General features: G+C 39.4%; 1 protein-coding gene across 1 annotated transcript in view; it reads left to right on the top strand.

Annotated features, from left to right (window-relative positions):
- The first annotated feature begins 230 nt into the window (after positions 1-230).
- The window catches only part of prex1 (phosphatidylinositol-3,4,5-trisphosphate-dependent Rac exchange factor 1), a 230,505-nt gene continuing 207,273 nt past the window's right edge, over positions 231-23,462 (top strand). The window contains exon 1 of the mRNA XM_072556629.1: positions 231-851. Coding sequence (XP_072412730.1) covers positions 711-851 — 141 coding nt within the window. The 5' untranslated portion in view covers positions 231-710. The remainder of the gene's footprint in view (positions 852-23,462) is intronic.

Raw genomic sequence — 23,462 nt, 5'->3', positions numbered from 1 at the left:
CAGTAGCTCATTTTGACCTTGATGGACCCCGAATCTTGCAAAAGTAGAAAACAACTTATTTCGAAAATCCTGAATTTTTGGGTATAAACGCTTCGTCGTTTTAGTCGAGTCGCTTTCGGGACCCTGCACCGTGTCGTTTCACTTGAGTTTTACACGAGATTTTTGCTGACGGTCCCTTCACTGAGCATGTGCCTGTTGTCTAATTGGGTAAAAAAAAAGAAAAGCGGAATTTGGCTGGACAGTAGCGGCTGCTGCAGATTTTGGTAATTCGCAGCCCGTCACTTCCACCTTTTCTCTGGGGTTGTGTTATGGTGTTTGTTTTTTTTTGGCTTTCTTCCGCCAGCTGGAGGCAAGTTCGGCGGAAGTTTAGGAACAAATGTGCAGTAACTCATCAGTTTCACGTTGAAAAGTGTCTTGTAACGGAGTGCAGTTGGGACTTCTCAAAGCGGCAGCAGCAGCAGCAACAACACTGAGCTCTGCTCACGAATGGTTTGTGGCGCTTTTTTGAACAGAACTGACTAGGAAAGCCAGCTCAATCGACCAAGTATTTTCCATACAGATGAAAACATATCACAAAATGAGAGGAGATCGAAACCAAGCTGATTTGGAAGTGTTTTAAAGAAGCCGCCAGCTGTGCAGCGGTAGAAATCCACAATCTCGACTCTTTTTGTTTAAACCAGTCCCTTGTTTATTTCTCGGAGCGCAGGAACATGGATGAAGAAAGTCACCCCGAAAATGGAGTGGAGAGTGGAAAGGACACAGATCGGCAGCTCCGTTTACGAGTTTGTGTGATGAATGAGATTTTAAAAACGGAGAGAGACTACGTGGGTTCCTTGAAATTTCTGAAATCTGTAAGTGTTTCTTTTCAGATCCCGTTGTTCTGTGTGATTCTCGGTTGTGAAATCAATAAATCAGGATTAATGGGATCTCACCGAGTTAACGTCAATTTAATTTCAGATGGTTAAACTAGGCGATGCCATTTCAACTGCTGAAATATTGACCCCCTACGTTGTTTGCTATCAGTGTTATTTGAAACTTGGTGACAAGAGTCCTAGGGATTTACAGCATGGAAACAGGCCCTTCGGCCCGATTTAGAGTGAAACTTTCATTGGAGCCTTGTTGGCTGCTGGGGCCAACAGAGCTGCTTTGTTGAAAGGGCTTCGAGATTAGAATTTGGGGAAGTGGCGCTTTAGCCTGGTTCATTTTAACGCACTAGAGTTGTACCAGCTCAGCCAATGAGCTCAAACAGAATGAGGAATCGATCCATTTTGATGGTGAAAGTTACGTGGGACCAACATGAATAATTAACGTGGAATCAGCGTACAAAAGACTCAAGAATAGAAGCTAGCCGCGGCACGTTACATATTTCAAATATTGTAAGAAATACATTTCTTACGAAACCAAAATAACAGACGTGCAATCTTCTTTGAATCATTTTACTGGCTGTAAAACGCTGTGGGTAGAGGTTCTGAAATGGCTTGGTGTCCTCATTCCTGATCTAATTACCCTCCTTCTTGTTCTGTGGTTTCCTGTTGAGATAGGGGCAACGTCTATTAGCAGGTTCCTTTGCTGCCGATGAGGCGTGCTGCGAGCTGAAAGGTGTGCCATATGGTTTGTGTAAAATCAAACGCGCGCTCTCCAGACACAATGAGGCGAAGGGGGGAGGCGCTGGAAATCCGGCGGCGTCCTTCCTCATTGAACATCTGAGCATTTACCGCAACCCCTCCAGCGGTCTTTCGGGACCAAAATCAACCTGACTTAATTCACATTGTCTTCAACTGCACAACTCCAACAGATTTCAGATCTCCCATTCTTTTCAATTCCAATCTTCAATACATTTCATTTCCATTCTGATGTGTGATGGATGTAAGGAGCGGGTGTTGCGAGATTCCCCCTCTTATGTTCTCATTCTGTTGCCTTCAGTTGGATGAGTGAACGGGGATTTCATAGTTCTTGGTCTGATTAGTTAACTGTCAAATACTGATGACGCCAATTCCTCAAAGGGAAACTGGACATTTATTTGGGAACACACTCTGGAATGCTGTCCCTTTCTCACTTCCTTTTTTTTAAAAGAAACTGTTTAAAACCTATCTCCCAGAACATCATCTCGCATTTTAAACGTGCTGTCACGATGGCGCTCCTCTTTGAAGCAAAACTACTCTTGACCTCACCATCCTTACAAACTGCTTTCATGTCTCCAACCTTCTTTTCTGCCAAAGACTTTGAGTATGTCACTTCCCAAATCTTGTCCTTACCATTTCTGGAACTCCATATTTGAATTCCTCCAATCATTTTTTCGCTCTTGTCACAGTTTGGCCATAGGATGACTTTCCCACTTTGTTCCTCTTGATTTCACTACAGTCTGTAACGTGTTTGCTCTCACTAACTAGCCTTTTCCAAAATCTTCTACACTGTCATCTATCTGGGTGGGGCAATGCTTAGAGGTTTCCATTTATAGTTCCCCAGTTTTAACCACAGAATCACTTGAAATAGCTTCGAGTCCTATATTTTCATTGTTATGTCTGGTGTTCCCCAAGGATATAACCTTAGCTTCATCCTATTTCTCATTTAAATGCTGCTCCTTGGTGACACCATCCGAAGACAGTTATTTTTCTCACCAACACAAGCTCTACTTCACCAATTCTCTTATTCCCAGCATTAATGCGAAATGATCAAACTGATTATCCAGTACTGAATGAGCCGTATTGTTTTCTATTTTCCAAATTAAACATGAATTCCCGATCCAAACTCCATTTCCCAGCTACCAACCACATTCCTCTCCCTGGGCAACAGATAAGATTTTGATTGTGATATTGATGTAATATTTGATCCTGAGACAAGCTTCTGACCTCACTCACACCATCCCTAAAACTTCCTTTTTCTGTGTCCATAACACTGCTTCTGCATTAGTTCACGTGCTCCTCATTCATGCTTTGATAGTTCTGGACTCACCTATTCCATTGCACTCCGGGCTGTCTCACATATTCTACACTCTGTAAACTTGACATCTAAAATTTTGCTGCCTTTGTCTTAATTCACAGCATATCCCACTTAATCCTGTGCTAGCTAACTTACTTAGCTCCAACACAGTTTTACTTTGAAACTCCTATTCCAGTCTTCAGATCCTTCCATGTCCTTGCCCCTTCCTGACAATGTGATCTTCTTCAACCCTGGATCCTCTGAGATATCTCTGCTCCCTAAATGCTGGCTGCTTGTACATTTCCCATTATAATTGCAAAATTTGGTGCCTGTACATTCACTTGCCTAGGACCCAGGATGAGGATGTTACAGTTTTCTGTCTCTACTTCATTTTCTTGCTTTGAAGACAATTCATAAAATATAATTTTTTGATGTCATGTTTTGTTTAAGAATGCTCCTATGAGGTACCTTTTGAATAGCATAGGTAGCTGATTGTAGGTGTTTAGTACTATTTACTCCAGTTCTAAGATGTTTAAGAACTTGCCCCAAATGTTGCTTCAAATGTGGCAAGACCTTGACAATATCCAGGCTTGGGCTAAAAGTCACAAATAACATTTGGACCACACAAATGTCTGGCAATAACCATCTCCGACAAGAGAGAATATAACCATTACCCCTTGACATTCTGTGCTATTACCATTGCTAAGTCCCCTCATGATCAGTATCCTTGGGATTACCATTGACTCAAAACTAAACCAGACTAGCCATATAAACGCAGTGGCTAGAAGAGCAGATCAAAGACTAGGAATCCTGCAGCGAGTTACTCACTTCCTAACCTCCTAAAACCTGTCAACTATCTACAAGGCACAAATCAAAAAGAGAAAAATAAAAATTGTGTAGATAAAAAGTTTGCTAAAACTGTTCTTGAGAATAAAGTCAGATTAACCATGACCACTCTCTATTTAGTGTCTTCATCAGTAATATCTTGGATGGTATCTTAAAGGATCTTCTTCCAAGTGCCTACTTTAGGCATTTCTAAATGAACAATGGTACTTGGTTTTGCTGTTAAAGGTGTACTGTATTGTTCAACTCATGTGAGAATGAAAGAATCTTTACTGATCATCTGCAGTTGTGGACTGAACAATGGGATGTGGTTCTGGGTGTATCTAAACTTGTATTATTCATTTTCACAGTTGAAGTATGAATCCTGAAGGTATTGAGTGAAAAACACAAGTAGCATACGCCCTAATTGTATGTCAGTACATGAAGTTCCGATATATATTGATATCATCTCCGGTAGAGTTCCTTGTGACCTCAATGAATGATCTAAGTATTTTGTGGTTTTTCAGTCTATTTTTCAGTAACTGAACACTTCTGATGCTAGTCGAAAAGTGCAGTGCTGGAAAAGCGCAGCCAGTGAGGCAGCATCCGATGAGCAGGAGAATCGACGTTTTGAGCATGAGCTCTTCATCTGGAATGAGGGGGTGGACCAAGGGGGCTGAGAGGAAAATGGAGCAGGGGGAGAAAAGGTAGCTGGGAATGCAATAGATACATAAAGGTGAGGGAGCGGGTTTTAGGGTGATAGGTCAGAGAGGAGGATGGAGCGGATAGGTGGGAAGAAAGATGGACAGGTCTTGAGGGTGGTGCTGAGTTGGAAGGTTGAATCTGGGATAAGGTAGGGGGAGGGGAAATGAGGAAACTGGTGAAATCGAAGTTGATCCCATGTGGTTGGAGGGTCTCAAGGCGGAAGATGAGGCATTCTCCAGGCATCGGGTGGCTAGAGTTTGGCAGTGGAGGAGGCCCAGACTTGCATGTCCTTGGCAGAATGGCAGGAGGAGTTGAATTGTTTGGCCACAGGGCGGTAGAGCTGTTTAGAAGTATGTCCCAAAGATGTTCCCTGAAATGATCCACAATTTGTTGTCCTGTCTCCCCAGTGTAGAAGAGACCACATTTGAGAGCAATGAATACAGTAGATGACATGTGGAAGGATCCTTTGCAGACTTAGACGGAGGTGAGAGGGGTGGTGTGGGGGCAGGTTTTGCATTTCTTGTGGTGGCAAGGGAAGGTTCTGATGCTAGTCAAGATTGCTGTAGATGAACGGTTCCTGAATAATTGTTCAAAATACTTTATAAGTTGATGACAGGAAGTTCTCTGTGGTTTAGTGCATGGTCCAAGCTGTGAACTGAATTTCTGGTTGGAAAAAGGAAGTTTGTTCAGTGACGGGGTCTCTGGTTGACATGAGACATCACTAAGCAACCAAAATGGAGAGCTAACCTCACAGCAGATCTATCACTTTGTTAATACTATATTGGTGAGAATCTCCATTAAGCAATTGCAGCAGCTAATCAAGAAGTCTGATGGAATGCTGGACTATACTTTGAGGAGGCTGGAGTATAAGAGTAGGGAAGTCTGTGAGCAGTTTGGTTCCCTTATTCAAGAAACAACATCATTTCACTAGAGGCAGTTCAGAGAGAGTTCACTTGGATGATTCCTGGTATGGAGGGATTGTCTTATGAGCAAAAGTTAAACAGGTTGAGAATCTATTCCTTGGAGTTTAGAAGAATGAGAGGTTATCTCAATGAAACTTATATTCTTGAGGGGCTTGACAATGAATTCTGAGATGGTGTTTCCCCTCATGTGGGAGTCTAGGACCAGAGGACATTGCCCCTTTATCCCGAGACACCAATTTAAGACTGAGATGAGGAGAAATTGTTTTTAAGAGGCTTGTGAGTGTATTGAACTTTTTTTTTCCACAGAGCACTGTTCAGTTGGAGTCTTTCTGTATATTTTAAGACTAAGATAAATTCCAATGGCAGGGCAGGCTCAGGGACTTAATGTCTTACTCGAGTTCCCTTTTATATGGTCTTATACAAGTACATTATATATACCTAGAATGTTAAGGCAGCTGCATATCATAACATGTTGCACACCAGTCTTTGAACCATATGGAAGGCACATCTGCCACACAGCTGATGAGGCAATTTAAACCTTGGCATAGCAGCTGCTGGATCGTTAATATTTTATGGATCACTATAAACATGATTTGGTTCTAGCTCCATGTTTGATGCTGCCCATAGTTTGGTTGCAAGAGGTAGGCAGTTGCTGCTGTGTGCTGTAAACTGGAACCACATGTTTACTCATGGTATGTTGGATTGATGGTCATGCAAGTTTTGAGATATTCTTGAGTTTGATCTTTTTCCAACGTTATCAAAACTAAGTTTGATTGTTCGTTCATTTGGTATGTACACAAGTGCACAAGAAGAAGAAGCAGGGATGGCCCTTTGAGCTCATTCCACCGCTCAGTGAGACCATGTCAGATCTGTGACTGTGTAATGGCTAGCTGGTGACTATCCTCTGGATGTCAATGGGTGCATAGGATGCAAACAGAAGTCAAAGCAGTTTAGGTAAGTGGAATCTGTTGGGTGTCACTTTGGTTGTATAAAAATTATTAGCCTGAAAGGTTGACATGGTTCTGTGTATTTTATTGATTAATATGAGCTTATTAATGCTTATGAGAGAACTAATCACGTCATGAGAAGAGTGAATTCTTCCCATTTGTCTCCAGATTACTGTATGCTGTAATTGATAGTTGCCTTATCTAGACAGAGTTTTTAAAAAATAAACTGTTAGATGTTTGAAGGTTAACCTCCGGTATGATTGTGCACTTTTTGGGATTTCCATGTCTTGGCTTTTATCAACCTTTACCCAAAATTTTCTGGAGGTTGCTAAATTGAGCCAAAAGTAAGAAGAAGAGTAAGTCAATGTTTGATTTTGGCAAACAGAAATTTTACATGTGTGAATTTCTCAGTAGTTTAGTTGGGAGACCTTTGAACATTGTACACCACAATGTCTCTGGTCTGGAATGCTTTGTGTTGCTGGAAAAGCACAGCAGGTCAGGCAGCAACTGAGGAGCAGGAAAATCGATGTTTCGGGCCGGGAAGGGTTCCGGCCCAAAATATCGAATTTTTTTTTCCCTGCTCCTCGAATGTTGCCTGACTTGCTGTGCTTTTCCAGCAACGCACTCTCAACTCTAATCTCCAGCATTTGCATACCTCACTGTCTCTTGGAATGCTTTGTGCAAAGCCATTCTTGGATTTCAGAAATTTCTGGAACATGGAACATTGAAACGTCAAACCACTAATATATGAACAGGAAAATACCATGGGATAAATATTTACTTGAAGCATAGATCAATCTAAAACATTATAAAGCAGTAATAAAAATTGTTACCAGAGTTTATGTTAAGAAACTGTACTGAAATAGTGAAAATTACGTTGAGGCAATTGGTGGTGTATTGATAATGTCACTCATTATTCAGAATCCCCAGTTAACATTCTGGGGACATGGATGAAAATCTGACCATGGCAGCTGATGAAATTTGAATTCAGTAAAAATCTGAAATCCAAAGCTAGTGTTGTTGATTGTCGTAAAAACAAATCCGGTTCACTCATGTCTTGTTAGGGAAGGAAATCTGTCATCCTTACCTGGTGGGGCCGATATGTTACTCCAGAGCCACAGTAATGTGGTTGACTCTTAATTCCCTCCGGGCAATTAGGGATGGGCAAAAAAAAATGTTGGCCTTGCATCGAAAAAACATAAGTTACTCTATATACTGTTTTATTTCTATGACAGTTAGATACAGCAGAAAAGAAAGTTGTGATCACCAATAGCAACAGTTGGGTTCTGTCTCTTGTCCAGTATGCTGGTTAATGAGATCAAGCTTGTTGATGGTCTGAGCAGACAGGATTTTATGACTTCATCACCAAACATTTCCTACAATTTCATTCATTTATTTTGGATGCTGCTTTATTAATTTTTCTTGGATTCTGTCCACATGGATTGCATCTTCTCAGCTGATAAAACTTTGTTGCTGTGGAAAGCCAATGAAGCAGGAAGCCAGTTTTTTTTCCCTTTCTGATGGATAATCTCTTGGGGAGCATTAGCTTCTTCACTGTTGTCATTATTCATAGACTTGTGGTGTAAAACTGTCTTAAATGTCGTTGAATCTGTTACTTGTTGCACAACTGGAGCAGCAACATCATAGTTTTGCTTGATCACAATGTCTTCCCTGTCTCAGTCAATGTCTACATTCTTTTCATTCGCTTGGTGTAATGCAAGAGATCAGCTTCCTTGGCTTTGGTCTACTCACATCCTAAATATTTTCTTTTGCAGTATCTTCAGTAAACTCCCAAAAGCTCATGACTTCTTGCTGCTTTTTGTAAGGGTCTTGTAATGCAATTGTTCCATACATTTGTCAAACACGAGAATATTTGTACTGAAGATCTTCTTAAATGCAACAGCACCACCAGTATTGCAAGTTAACACAGAATCTCCAGTAGTGACATTTCCTTGATTTAATATCCTTTTGATTGAATTTAAGATGAGCAACTGGGGATAAATATGTAGGAAGACGTTGTCAAAATCTTACTGTCCCACAGGAGGTGAACTGTCCAAAAATACAATTTTGCAGTAAATAACCAACCCAGTCTTCTGAAAGTGTGCACAACCACTGGGAAAAAAATGATTGTGGAGTTACTCAGGAGCTGATGAATGATGCACACAGATTTGGTCTACTCAGGAAGAAATAGTGTTTATTCACCCTTTTAAAATATTAGCATTTGCATATAGGAGCATGGTGAGCTTTCTAGATCTTTGCAACTTTGTACCGCCATCTCCTCTGCATCAGCAGGTGTGTGGTGTGGCAGAAACCTCAAAAAAAGACTGTTGTCGTCTGCTTTATTTATTTGTTAAAGACTCTGTATCTTAACCTTTAACTTGACATGTTTGGCAGCCTTTCTATTTGTAAAGTTTTGTCCACTAGCTTTATCAGTTTGTAGCCTTTAAATGGGAAATACCTTGTCCATGTTCTTCTGCAGTTTACCTCGGGAATACTCTGGGTGTAAATTCTTAAATTAGTGTAAAATTGACGGGCTTTTTCCACAGGCATTGTTTTTAAGATAGTGACCCTCTCATCACTATGTTGCCACAACCATTCAGACAGTATATGATCAAGGTCACCAAACTTAGCGCTGCGCACATAGCTTCTCATGCTGCATATTCTTGTTAGCTATTGGGACACCCATGCAATCTGCCTCTTACAAGGTTTTCACTAAAACACCCTTATCTAGTTGCACTATGATTTCCCCTTTAATTTTAAGTGTAACATGCTTACATTGTGCTGTAATGATGAAGGCTTTTGTTTTAAAACTATGCCCTGTGAATGCTTGGGACTGCTCAAGAGCATTGCTGCAGAAGAAGAGGAGAGGGAGAACAGAAGAAAGGTGAGAAAGAGTTAGAAAAATGGTGTGAGAGTCTGAGAGAGGGACAGACGGAGAAGTAGACCAACAGAAGAGGCCGAATGATCATAATGACACGGATCAAGTGGCTTTGTGACCTCAAGCTATTTTTTCCCCCCACTACACAGTCTTTGTGCCCCTCCCCCATCACCCACCATTTTCTTACCTGAAGATCAGTTGAGCCCACACCTTCCTGATTTGGTGAAGATGAAGCAATCATGTGGTGAGTCATTCTGCCAGCTCAAAAAGACATTTGGTGTTTAGGACGTTCAATTTCTGGACTGGAGAGGTTGTAGTGTAACAACGTTTTGGGTACATCAGACTCCAAATTTGGGGAAAAAGAGTGAGGGTTCAGATTTGAAAATACATTCTCCTTTAACCTTTGTTTTCTATCTCATGTTTTGGAGTCTGATTGGAGCCTGGAATTTAACATAATTTAAAATTGAAGGATATAGTTTATTTTACTTGTATAAATGAAATCTTTGACCGTGCATGTTGAAGAAAGTCTGTGGGGGAAAATGGATTCTAGAAATGTGTTAAATGACATTGAATTAAAGACTTAAATTTAGTTTGTTTCTGGAGGGTGCACTTTCTGTTTTTCTTCATGACATGGCATGTGTAAGGTAACTTTGCGGTTGCATTACTGAGATGAGTTTTTAAGAGTCATTTGAATTGATCAGAATGGAAAGTGTGCCTGAATTGTAGTGCAAACCAAAACACCAGAAGCCCACACAACTACCCATTTGACTGAAAGTGCTGTAGAAGGTTTGAAGTTAAAGTATAACTGACAGATTGCCAGATGTCCTAGTAAAGGAAAGCTGTGTAGGATTGTATGCCACTTTATTCTGTTCTGATGTTGGACCAAAATGATGTTTTGTGATCTTTTGTTGGCCAATTTTTTTTAACCTGATACTTATTTTCAAAGCATAGAGTTATACAAAATTTTAAAAAATCATGTTGTGGTTGCTTTCAAAATTGAGTGCTTTTTTTCCCCTTCGTTAAGTAAATAATTGATATGAACTGATGGAAGGTTTTTCAGTTAATTACATCTTTGCAACCTTACAGCATTTCCAGATTAGTGATGCTAAACAACAATCCAAAGATTGAATAAGGGGGTCTTGTACCTTTTTATCATTTAATGAACCCTGCAAAGAGTTGTTCATCTTGGTTTTAGTTTGTTCATTCCAAGATTTGATCCTCATCTGTTCAAACCTGCTAACAAAGCCTGAGTGTGGTTGAGGCAAGGACCAGGCCATTTGTCTTGATTTTCACTGTCCTTGAGTGACAATTTCTCCTTTTTATATAAATCAATAACTTATCAAATTTCACTATAGATTCAGTGGCTTTGCATTTTATTGTTTAACATATGAATTTCAGGTTTTATGCTTTGGTCGCTCGGTTTTAAATATCAATTGATTTTTTTTTAAAGACTTCACTGCATGTATTATTAAAAACTTCTTGAATTAATTAAGATGTTGGCATCTGGCTAAGTTACTTTTTTGGCTTCTAGAAAGTGGTTACCAGCTGTACCAAGTGCTATGTAATATGCATTTTAAAAAACATGGTTAACCTCCAGCTTTAAACTTACTGGCAGTTTTGTTATTGTGAGCTTCAAAAGCTTGTTCCAGTCTCTTAAGATCATGTGGCCTAACTTTTAACTGTCTTATGCAACTCCTCCAAACAAGGTCAGCATTAACATTTCTGAAGATTCCATTAAACTGCTTTGACTTTAAGTAAATCTACTGTGTAATATGGCACTGAGCCAAACCAATTATGAAGTTTCCATTTTAATTTTACGATTGTTCTTGATAAAATGTAAAACAAACTTTTTTTTTGACAAAGATGACATGAGTTGTTTCCAGTGTCATGGCCATAACTAAACTCATGGAAGTAGATGATCTGATCATTATCATACTGCTAGTTATGGGGCTTGTATACAAATTGGCTATCAAAATTTCGACATTATGGTCCAGTTATGAAATGTTAATGTTAAAAGATATCCAAATACCAAATCTTTTTAACCAATAGAATTCTGCTATAAGACTTAATGATTTTTATACAAAATATATAAACTTAGCAAGCAGTTTTACCTCAAAAATATAGTTCATAACTATGTAGGCTATGCATTCAGTTTTACTTCTCACTTCCCCCAATTAATCCTCTTCTAGTTTACAGTAACTGAGTTATTTACTTTTATTAAGATCGCCCAAATGCATGCCACAGTCCCCTGGAAACTACTTGAACTCTCCTCTGCTCCAACTATTGTTTTGTTTTATTTATTTATTGTGGATGCATTGGTCCCTTGTTCTGGTTGTATTCTCAATGCTTTACAGTCAATTCTGCTAATTGCTTTCCATGTCATGACTTCAATAGATTTTTCTACTGACTTTAAAATGGGTAGTGTTCCATCACATAATTTTAAACTGAGATTAAACCTGCATCCCATATGATGAATGAGGAAAATCACTTTATTTCTGCTTACATTTCTGGTTACAGTGGTCCTGCCCTAACTGTAGTTCACTTTGGTGATCTTCTCTCAGTGAACTGTCCAAACATGTCTCTGTGAACATATAAATAAATTGAAATCAGAGAATTTCCAAGATCTGTTTCATGATACTGTGCTATCTGTCCTTGAACAGGCATACTTCAGAATCATGGCATCCCTCATTTAAAATTCTTTCTTTGATCTGGTGAAATAAAAAATAAGCCTGAATTTTATAACTTCCAAGGGTCACAAAATGTGAATTCTCCGAAACTCATTTAGCTCTGACACCGAAAAATATCTCTCTGATCTATTCTTACTGAAAGGATTGCAGTTGTCATGTCTGCAGTTCCTTAGCTAAGTAACCAGATCTGCGATTTTTTTATGATCTTGCTTTTCTAGCCTTAAGCTTCTGAAGTTAATGTAGCCAAATCTGTTGAGTGTAATGAACTCCAAAATTGTTTAAATTGTATTTACCCCCACTATCTACAGTTAAATACTACTTTAATTTCTAAAACTCAAGCTTATATTGTAAAATGGTGAATTACTAGAAAGGAGTTCAGAAATGGACTGAGGAGAGCCAAAAGGGGGGAAGAGAAAGGCTTGGTAGGAAGGATTAGGGAGAACCCAAAGGCATTTTACTCATACATGAGGAATAAGAGCATGATGAGGGAGATGGTAGGGCTGATCAGGGATACCGTAGGGAACTTGTGCGTGGAGTTTGAGCAGATTGAGGAAGCCCTGAGTGAGTTTTTTTGCTTCAGTTTTCACTAAAGAAAGGGACCTTGTTGTGAATAAGAACTTTGAGGGGTGGGGACATAGGCTTGAATAGATCAAGATTGAGGAAGTTGATGTGCTGGAAATTTTGGCAAAAATTAAGATTGATAAGTCCCCAGGGCCAGACCAGATTTACCCTGGATTGATCAGGGAAGTGAGAAAGGAGGTTGCTAAGCTGCTGGTGAAAATCTTTGCTTCCTCACTCTCCACAGGAGTTGTACCGGAGGATTGGAGGGAGGTGAATGTTATTCCTCTTTTCAAGAAGGGGAATAGGGAACTCCTTGGCAGTTACAGACCAGTCAGTTTTACATCTGTGGTCAGCAAGTTTTTGGAAAGAATTCTGAGGGATAGGATTTATGACTATTTTTGGAAAAGCATAGAGTGATTAAAGACAGTTAGCATGGCTTTGTGAGGGGCAGGTCATGCCTCACAAATCTTATTGAATTCTTTGAGGAGGTGACAAGACAGGTCAAGCAGTGGATGTGGTGTATATGGACTTCAGTAAGGCATTTGATAAGGTTCCCCATGGTAGGCTCATTCATAAAGTCAGGAGGTATAGGATACAGGGAGATTTGGCTGTATGGATTCAGAAATGGTTGGCTGACAGAAGGCAGAGAGTGGTTGTAGATGGAAAGTATTCTGCCTGGAGGCCCGTGGTGAATGGTGTCCTACAGGCTCTGTTCTTGGGCCTCTGCTCTTTTGTAGTTTTTATAAGTGATGAGGAGGTTGAGGGGTGGGTTAGTAAATTTGCAAATGGCATTAAGTTGGAGGTGCCATTGATAGTATTGAGGGCTATTGCAGGCTGCAGCTTGACATAGACAGGATATAGAGCTGGGCTGAGAAATGGCAGATGGAGTTCAACCTGGATAAATGCGAAGTGATGCATTTTGGAAGGCCGAACATGAATACTGAATATAGAATTAAAGACAGGATTCTTGGCAGTGTGGAGGAATAGACGGATCTTGGTGTTCGAGTGCATAGATCCCTCGAAGTTGCCACCCAAGTGGATAGGGTTGTTAAGAAAGCATGTGATGTTTTCGCCTTCATTATCAGGGGGATCGAGCTTACGAGCCGTGAAGTTTTGCTGCATCTCTACAAGATCCTGGTGAGATCACACTTGGAATATTGAGTCCCGTTCTGGTCGCCCTATTATAGGAAAGATATGGAAGCTTTCGAGAGGGTGCGAAGAAGGTTTATTAGAATGCTGCCTGGACTGGAGGGCTTATCTTACGAAGAGGGGTTGACTAAGCTTGGACTTTTCTCTCTGGAGAGAAGGAGGAAGAGCGGTGACCTGATCGAGGTATACAAGGTAATGAGAGGGTTCAATAGAGTCAATAGCCAGAGACTTTTCTCCAGGGCAGGATTGACTGGCACGAGGGGCTTTGTTTTAAGAAATTAGGAGGAAGGAGACGTCAGAGGTGCATTCTTTATGCAGAGAGTTGTGAATGCATGGAATGCATTGCCAGTGGTGGTGGTGGAAGCAGAGTCATTCGGGACATTTAAGTGATTGCTGGACATGTACATGGACTGCAGTGAATTGAGGGGTGCGTAGGTTAGGTTATTTTCTTTTAGACTAGGAATAATCCTCGGCACAGCATTGTGGGCCGAAGGGCCTGTCTACGCAGTACTTTTCTGTGTTCTATGTTCTAATGAGCTAGTCTATCCTTCAAAATAACTTGACTGTGAAGGTCTTTGGAATAAATGAATAAACAATTTGAATAATTGACTCCATGCACAGTGCACTGTGGGACATTGTATGATCATGAGGCTGGGTTTCATTGCGATTTGTGCTCACATGAACTACTAGGAATTGGGATTTGGACATGTTGTATGAAGAATGGCCATTTAGTTGAGGCATTGGGGGTGTGGTGGTGGAAACCAATTAATACAGTATGAATCACCACCACCTTGGGCAAAGAAATGCAGAAGGAAGAGAATTGGAGGCAATATTTCGTGAAATTTCCAATAAGTAACTGTCCTCAATAAGGAAAAATGATGATCTTAAGTTGCATAGTTCTTTTAATCCATTTTTCCTCCCTTAAGAAGGGGTTAAATTAAAAGTCAGTTTTAGAAAAAAAGTTGCACATACCGTATTCTTTGAAAGATGCTAACTGCACCAAAGCTTCAGACTTATGCAAACAAATTTTGAAGTAATTTTGAAAATCATCAAAAGCTATTTTGAGTTTAGATTTGGTCTATGTTTACAAATGTCATCTCGTCTTCCTCCATCCAAGATGGATGTAAAATGGTGATTATTCACAGTTGTATGAAAACCAAGATCTCTAATACTGGGCATTTTAAAACAGAAGTACAGGAAGCCATTGTTTATCTTTATCTCCTAAGAATTGGCAGCAGTTATATAAAGCATCAGCTTTTCCAGAAGGATAAAGTTAATAATCTTTGTTAATTGTTGCATAATATCACATAGCAGACAAAGTTTAGCCTTGACTAATTTGAAGAACATTTATCCAAGTCACAAGTGGACAATCTCTGCATGCTTGAGAACTATGCTTGATTTTGGATGGAAATTTAACATTGGAATGGACTGCAGGTCCCCCTACCATGGTAAATTGTGCCTATATTAGCTGACTGTCTTAATAAATTAATCACCACAGACCACTGAGTACGTGATTGGGCTTTGAATTCACTTAAATTGCAGCTAGTATTCATGTACGAAAAGAAAATAGTGCATGAACTGTGTTAATAGTGCAGCAAATTCGGACTGGGAAGCAGTTTTTGAACTGTGAACACTCCTTGCCATTGTTCGAAAACATCAAGCAAATGTTTTAACTGATAACCTTTTCTTTTTGTGCGACATTGGCCTATGCCATTCCAGAAGTCAGATTAATCACATAGTTTAGCCTATCTTCAAGTATTGATACTCTGAGGCCACATGTAATGTGTAAATATTGTAGAGAGTGATACCATTTGCATTAAGGAATAAAAATTGCTTGGTCATGCGAGTTTAAGTACAAAGGATATGTTTTGTATGCAGCTGCTGAAATTGGCAAAAAAATCTTAAAATTAATTTGATAAATTGTCTGTCTGATTTTATGAAGAAGATAGGAAGCCAAGTCACGCATTTTGATGTAATGCAAGTTGATTTAACGTTTGAGTAGCTGTTGTTACAGCTATATGTGATTTTTAACTTGTTTTAATAATTTCACTTCAAATATTTCTCTAATTATTGGAGACCAATTGCATGCGCAATGTGCAGCAGTGTCTGAGGCATGTCAATGTATTGTCCTTTTTTCCATCATTTTATGATGAAATATATATGCCATGTGAGTAGTTATGCCCATACTTCAAAATTTGTCCTCTTAGCATAAATCATAAGCTTAAATAAACATCTTTAGTGGTCAAAAGGCTACTACTTTGTTTCCTGGTCAAATAAATATTGACAATAAATGATAACATGGTTATGCAAATGATTAAACAATTATACTGTAGCTGCCATCAAATGCTAGCTTAACTCCCTTGAGGAATAAACTTATTTTTTTGAAGGAATGTTGTTCTCACTGGATTTGTTGATTAAGTTCAGTGATTATATCATTGCTCAAAATAAGACATTCTGAACTTTCCAAGTTGAATAAAACTTTCATTGAAAAAGTGATTTTGGTAAAACTTGTAGTTTGTGATCAGAGGGGACCCGTGCATCATTTTTGGATGGTACGTGATTTGTCATCACCTTGCCTGTCTGCGGATAGATAAAAAAATGATTACTAGGCTCTCTTCCACAAATTTGTCATTTTGTGCCGCTTTAGGGTAACTTCCATTGGGGAAAAGCATGTTTCAAAATTTAACTGTTTGAAACATTGGTCATGAATAAATACTTTCTGGTCTTTGCCAAGGAACACTGTTAGTTATAGAAGTGAAAAGGGGGGAAGTTTGCTGTCATTCACGCACACCATGGAGCAACTGGGCCTTTGTCCCACTCTGCTGAGCTCTTGGACAATAGGGCTTTTATTCCATTTCATGTCAAAGAGCAGACAGGCTTCCTTTACAGAGATGAGTTTCATTAATGAGCCAAAAATGGACTCTGCTAAAGTAATGAGTTTTTTTTGGTAGTGTTAAGGATCTTGTTTTTGTTAAATGGATTTAAGTTTTGTACATGTCTGAAACTATTAATTATAGCAAAATAAAACACTTACTTTGATATTTAGTTTTTTAAACTGCTTCACGTCATCAAACCTTTTCTGTGATTTATTTTAGTTATCAGGTTTACTTTAGCAATCTTTTTTGGTTTTATTATTCTGGATGGAAAAAATAAATTATTCTGGAAACCATAACTTAAGGAACTGTAAGCGCAACTAAGACAATCTATTCTGTAATCCTATATTCTCCTTGTTCCGTGTTGTGTTTGAAGCATACTCTTGGCTATGGTTGCATGGATTGAGGTGTTGATGAAGAATATAATGAGTTTTTATGCACAGACCACAGTGTGAACCAAGAACATTTTATGTTGATCACAGTTTTAATCAGCTTTAAAAGCCATGAATTTCAGGTTGACATAAAGTTTGTGTAACCTGTTGTTCTTTATCTGATCATAGTGGGAAAAGTAGTTAATATTTCTCAAAAATGAAAGTAATACAGTTTTGAAACAGTATGTAAAATCCAGATGGTGAGCATCGGGAAGCATGCAGTTCAACATTTTTGCAATATTGTAGTAGTATCTTGATACTTATAAATTTAGTCTTTTCTATTTGTAATGTGACATTTGAAGCTCAGATTTTAAGTCTGATTTTAAGTTTCCCCACTCCCTCAAAGCAGGCTGCCAGTTTCACTTCCTTTGAGAATATTTTAGTTTGAGATGTGTGCAGTATGAGATACGCTGGCCTTATTGGTCACTGTATCACCAGAATTTCCGATTTTTGGAAACTCTAAATTTCTGTTCCTTGCAGCTGACTTAACTTCTGCTTGTTGTGCATTTTTGCCTTTGGCTGGAGAAGTAGAACGGCCCACTGAGTGCAAAATTAATGCCATTAATACTGAAAGCTTTAACTGAGGTTCTGATAATGGATTCAGTCCATCATGCTAATGGAAATTCTGGATATATGAGTTACTAGCATTGCCAGTAAACAGCTTTCTAAGCTCAGTGCTTTGAGTCAAGTGGACGTTAAATCAAGCATAATTGATTTTTAATTTCCAACAATAAGATGTTCAGGCAGCAGTGGTGGCAAAGATTGCCCTGAATTTAAGGGATAAACTGTCCAAGTTCTTCAAATTGGCATGACATATTAGCAAGAGCTAATGAAAAATCTGAACATGCAGCAAGTAAGCACAAGGGTTTAAAAACAAAAACAGTGAAATTGAAAGTGAAACAGCTTGGCTTCAGATGGAGATACCATGGTACGTGAGAAAGTTAGATTCCCTACAGTGTGGAAACAGGTCCTTCAGCCCAACAAGTCCACACCGACCCTCCGAAGAGTAATCCACTCAGTCCCATTTCCCTCTGACTAATGCACCTAACATTATGGGCAATTTAGCATGGCCAATTCACCTAACCTGCACATCTTTGGACTGTGGGAGGAAACCGGAGCACCCAGAGGAAACCCATGCAGACACAGGGAGATTGTGCAAACTCGATGCAGACTGAGGCTGGAACAGAACCTGGGACCCTGGCACTGTGAGGCATCAGTGCTAATCACTGAGCCACCTTGCTGCCCTGAAAGAATATTGGTCAATGAGGCAAGTTTAAAGAGACCCTTTGAAAGAGAGGGTTTGAGTGGTAATTCAAGTTTCTGGTCAAAGCAGCTGAAAGCATGGCTACCTTGCAGATGTGTTATTAGCCCTGGAGCCACTGATGGTCAGCAAGCATGGGCAATGGGTGACTGAAACTTGATGTGAGTAAAGGCAGACATCACAGAGATTTGGCTGATCAGGTTTATGGAGTTTGAAGTGTTGCAGGCTGGTTTGAAATAGTCAAGGGGTAATGAATGGATGGATGGTATTTTCTGCAGCAGACAAGTTGTGGTAGAATCAGACTCTGCCTCAAACACAAGACCAAGGCTAAGAATAATCTTGATTAACTTAGCAGTAATAAGGGAAAAAAAAAGTTTTTGCTGTGGATCAAGACAGTGGTTTCAGTCATTGCAATATTAAATTTTTCAAAATTTCTGCTCACCGGACATTGGATGCGAGATAAGAAGTGTCGCAGCTCAGAGACAGCTACATAGTCATGGAATGGGTTAGGACTGAATATCATCTGCAAAAACATGAAACCTGATGTTTCCTACTCAAGGGATAGCACATGGATGAAAAATAAAAGGCTACTGAAGAGATATTCTTGAAGGGGAAACTCTGGTGCTTCAAATGTGGGCCATTGTAGATAATTATCTGTCCACTCTTAAATAAGAATGGAGCCAAGCAAGAGGACTTGATTCAGTTGGATGGTGAAGAACAGGTATTGGAGGAGGATTGTCTGGTTAATTACTGAAACCTTGACAGCTCGGTAAAGATGAGAAGAGAGAGTTTTGCATGCTCATACTTGTAAAGAATGTCACTTAATTTTTAAAGGCTGTTTTCTGTCGTATGATTGGATCTGAAACCTGATTGGAGATACTTAAATATGGAATTGTAGATAAGCTGTGCATTGATTGGCAAACAACATGACATTGGAAGACTTGGAAGAGAGAAGGGAAAAGCCATCATTTGCAAAAAAAAGAGGATTTGTTGAGAGTGGCAAGAGCTGATAGGAGAGCTGGGGTTCAGGTATGACTTCTTTTAAAAAGTGTGATGATGAATTTGCGTGCTTCAAAGTCTCCTTGTCTAACACCGATTGACGGATGGTCAGAAAATTGTTTTAGCCAGAATTGTGTCCTATTTCTGTCTTGTACTCTAAGAAGGTGTTAATTCCATTTAAAATAAAATAGCATTAAGTGCAACGATCGCAATAATGCTTTCTAGTGGAAATATGAGGTCTGAATTAGTGAAGCTGATGAGAAAATATTGGAACTCTTTTTCAGTGTTAGTGAAAATAAGATGTTTCTTATTGAAGTGATGGAATTTTTCTTGTAGATATATGTGAATCTCTAAGAAATGAATGAAACATTCTGATTCTAAATACAAACTGGTTGTTTATTCCCAAGTCTTGTCAGTTTCAGAAATGTGGTTCTAGGAATGCCAAATTTATGTGTTGATAGTATGTAAATATCTTTTTTTCTCTAAGAAATGGACATAATTCAAGGAAAAAAAAAGATCCTGAATATATAGTTGTTTTAATTGTGTTGTTCAATAGCTTATCTATGACTTTTAATTTAGTTGGAGACAAAAAAGGTAACTGCAACACTCCAAAGTCATTAGTTTATTCTGAATGTTCTATTTTAGGATATTATGCAGCTACATAAATAATTAACTATAATCCACAAAGGAGCTTGGGCATCTATTAGCAATAAGAGAAAGTGATGTCTATATAGTTTTGAGTGACTGGATTTACCCCTGTTTTCCAGCTTTTGAAATTGACTCCAGTCCCATACAAAGAAAATCTAATTATACTTTTAATCTGGCACACAAGTTCAATGGCTGATGGTTTTCTATGCAAATGAAAGACTAGTATTAGGACATAGACTGTGAACTCAGAGCAATTTCAACAGCTATGCAGAGTGAAAGGAGTGAAACATAACCCAGCGGCAATTCTGAGGATTCTGATGATGCCATTTTTGCTTTCCTTTAAATCAAATCAAATGGTCAATGCAAACTTAAGAACTGGAATGGAAACTTAACAAAATTAAATCAAAATAGCATTCTCTTTCGTGATGAAACACATCAGCTCAGTAGTGCTGACCCTAAAGGCCTCTGTTGTGCTGGTGGACACCATGTGCTCTGTCTCATTGAACATGCATGGTTACATCATTAATCCCACATTCCAGTCTCTCAGCATCTCATTAAGGATTAAACCAAAGTCAAATGCCTCTGCCATTCGTCAAAAATTCCAGTGCGAATTACCCTGGTTCTTGAATTGCGTGAAAAACCGATAGCATCTCTGAATTAGAGAAGGTTTGGAAGTTTAGTATTTCTTAGCTAAATCCATCAACTCTTGAAATGTTTTAATGTCTAGTGCCTCAAGGAAAGTTAGGCCTCTAATACCTGAAAAAGCTGTAGGTCCACAAGCTCTCGGGAGAAGTAGTCGTGGATTTTCATTTGCCCAGAAAAAGTGACTTATTCTTTCTACATACTGGGCCCAGTCTTTGATAACAGGTCTGAACAAGTCATGCTTCCCAAATAATGGCATGATGCCAGAAATGCTTACTGAAACTCAAAGATGACTGTTGCGAGCGAACTTCTGCAGGAGTGGGTTTTTCTCTCGTCGCCACTGAAATAATGCCACAGAGGCCGGCACCCTGTCACCAAGTCTCCCTGTATGTACACATGGAGACGCCTTGACACTGGTGCAGCTTCTTCAGAGATAAAAACAATGACTGCAGATGCTGGAAACCAGATTCTGGATTAGTGGTGCTGGAAGAGCACAGCAGTTCAGGCAGCATCTAAGTAGCTTCGAAATCGAAGTTTCGGGCAAAAGCCCTTCATCAGGAATAAAGGCAGTGAGCCTGAAGCGTGGAGAGATAAGCTAGAGGAGGGTGGGGGTGGGGAGAAAGTAGCATAGAGTACAATGGGTGAGTGGGGGAGGGGGTGAAGGTGATAGGTCAAGGAGGAGAGGGTGGAGTGGATAGGTGGAAAAGGAGATAGGCAGGTCGGACAAGTCGGGACAAGTCAAGGGAGCCAACTTTGAGTGAACTGGATGTCTGATACTCCTATTCTTATCTGTCAGTTAGAGCTCCCTGATTTGGAGCTGCTAATCTGGTCCAATCAGGGAACTCCTATTCTACAAGGTCCTTCTGGCTGACCTCATTACAATCACTACTGAAGGCACAGAGGGAATTTGTCTGAGATGACTCCGATTGTGGGGCACCAGATCCTGATGGAGAGTTTGGTGTACAGGGCCACTGTCAGGTTCTGAGTGGATGGGGGTCAGTTCATCCAGATGATGCCATTAGCTGGAGGAGAATAGATGAGCTTGTTAACTATCTAAATTATTCTGGCTTAAAATTCTCAGCAATTATTTTCTCATTTTTGTTTTGTTCATTCCATTAGGCTTTCATGTGGGATGAAGCAAAATTTTGTATGATGACTAAAGCATGTATGTTTATTCTGTCCAGAATATTATGATTACTGTTATTTTTATTGTTGTGCCGAGTTATTGCGCCCTGAGTTTACAGTTGACTCCAGAGCCAACTCAATTATAGTTACATTGTTTATTGGCTTTCTTGATTATGCAGTTAATATACAGAACAGAAATGGATCACTTATCCCTGAAGTCTGTCTCTCATTTCATTGAGATCATGACTGATCTACAATTTAAATCCATGTATCCTTTTTGGCCCCATATCTCTCAGTACCTTTCCTTAACAATTGTGTTAATTTCAGATCTAAAATTCAACAAATGATCAATAATGTGTGCTGACAGGTTTCCTAACTTGATGGTTGAAAGATCTGGTTTTGACTTTTTAGGCTATTCCTGCTGGTCTAGATTCTCCAGCCAGGGTGGCAAATTTCTCACTCTTTTATCTTATCCTTTTCTCTAAATAACTTGATCATATCCTTCCATAGCCTTCTAAATTCCAGGAGATGGAACTCTAGTTTGGGCATCCTCACCTCATAGCTTAACCTTGGTCTCCATATGATTCCAGTAAATCTGCACTGTATTCTGTCCAATGCTGTTTTATCCTTCCCACGTTGTCAGTTGTCTGATTGTGGTCTAATCAGGGTGAAATAGCTGAAGCATTACTTCAGTCCCCTTGCAATTCAGCTCTCTTGATCTAAAAGTGAGTGTTCTAGTTGTTTTTTTTAGTTATATTCTACATTTGTTGTTATTAATTCAAATGACCCATATATCTGGAACCGAGGTCAGTTTGGACCTTGACTATTTCTTGCTTTTTGCCCTTGAAATGACATTGCCCTAATTGTTTTATTGTTGGGTCAAACTCCTGGAGCTCTCTTTTGAATTTGTTCCCACTTTATATTTTAACATATACTCCCAACACACTGGGGGTGTCCTTCTATGCCAAAGACTGCGGCAGTTCAAGAAAGCAGCTCACAAAACCTTTTCTTGGGCAATTAAGGATGGACAACAAATCTTAACCTAACAATATCTCTTAGAAAGTTGATTCTTCCAACTACATTACTTGTGTTGATGTCTCTCTGTCATTGCTTAAATAAATGTGCTTAAATATTAATATTATTAATAAATATTTATAATCTTCCTAACTGAAAGATGGATTTGGTTGTTGAGGTAAATGTTCTCAGTCAATCACAGAATCCTTACAGTGTGGAAAGAAGTCATCTGGCTCATTGGGTCTGCTCTGACTCTCCAAACAGCATTCCGTCCAAACCCATGCCCCCATCCTCTCTCCATAATCCTGTATTTCCCATGGCTAACCCACCTAATCTGCTCCTCTCTGGACAGTACTTAAAATTTAGCATGACCAATCTATCTAACCTTCACATCTTTGGACTGTGGGAGGAAACCAGAGTATCCAGAGGAAAGCCATGCAGACACAGGAAGAACATGCAACCTCGACATAGACAGTCAACCAAGGTCTCTTTTGTTGTGAGGCAGCTATTGCTAACCACTGTGCCACCATGCTATTGGCCATTCCTCTCGAAGTTTCTCCATAGTAGTGCCTTTGGCTCAACAATCTTCAGCTGCTGTACCTATGACATCCCTGCATCATTGCATCAGAAGATGATTGGATAGTCATCAGTACCATTTGTGATGACTCGGATATTAAAGCAATCCATGTCCATATGACAAGACCTGGACAGGTTTCAGGTTTGTGCTGACAAGTTGCAAGTAACATTCACATCACACAAATTGTAGGTGATGACCATCTCTCATGAGAGAGAATATCATGATCTCCCTTTGAAATTTATTGGCATGACCATCGTTGAATTTCTCACTGTCAACATTTTGGGGTTATCATTAGCCAGGA

This window comes from Chiloscyllium punctatum, chromosome 37, assembly GCF_047496795.1.
Source record: "Chiloscyllium punctatum isolate Juve2018m chromosome 37, sChiPun1.3, whole genome shotgun sequence".
Classification (NCBI taxonomy): Eukaryota; Metazoa; Chordata; class Chondrichthyes; order Orectolobiformes; family Hemiscylliidae; genus Chiloscyllium; species Chiloscyllium punctatum.
Note: the sequence above shows the minus strand (reverse complement) of the source record. Positions and strands in the feature narration are given on the sequence as shown.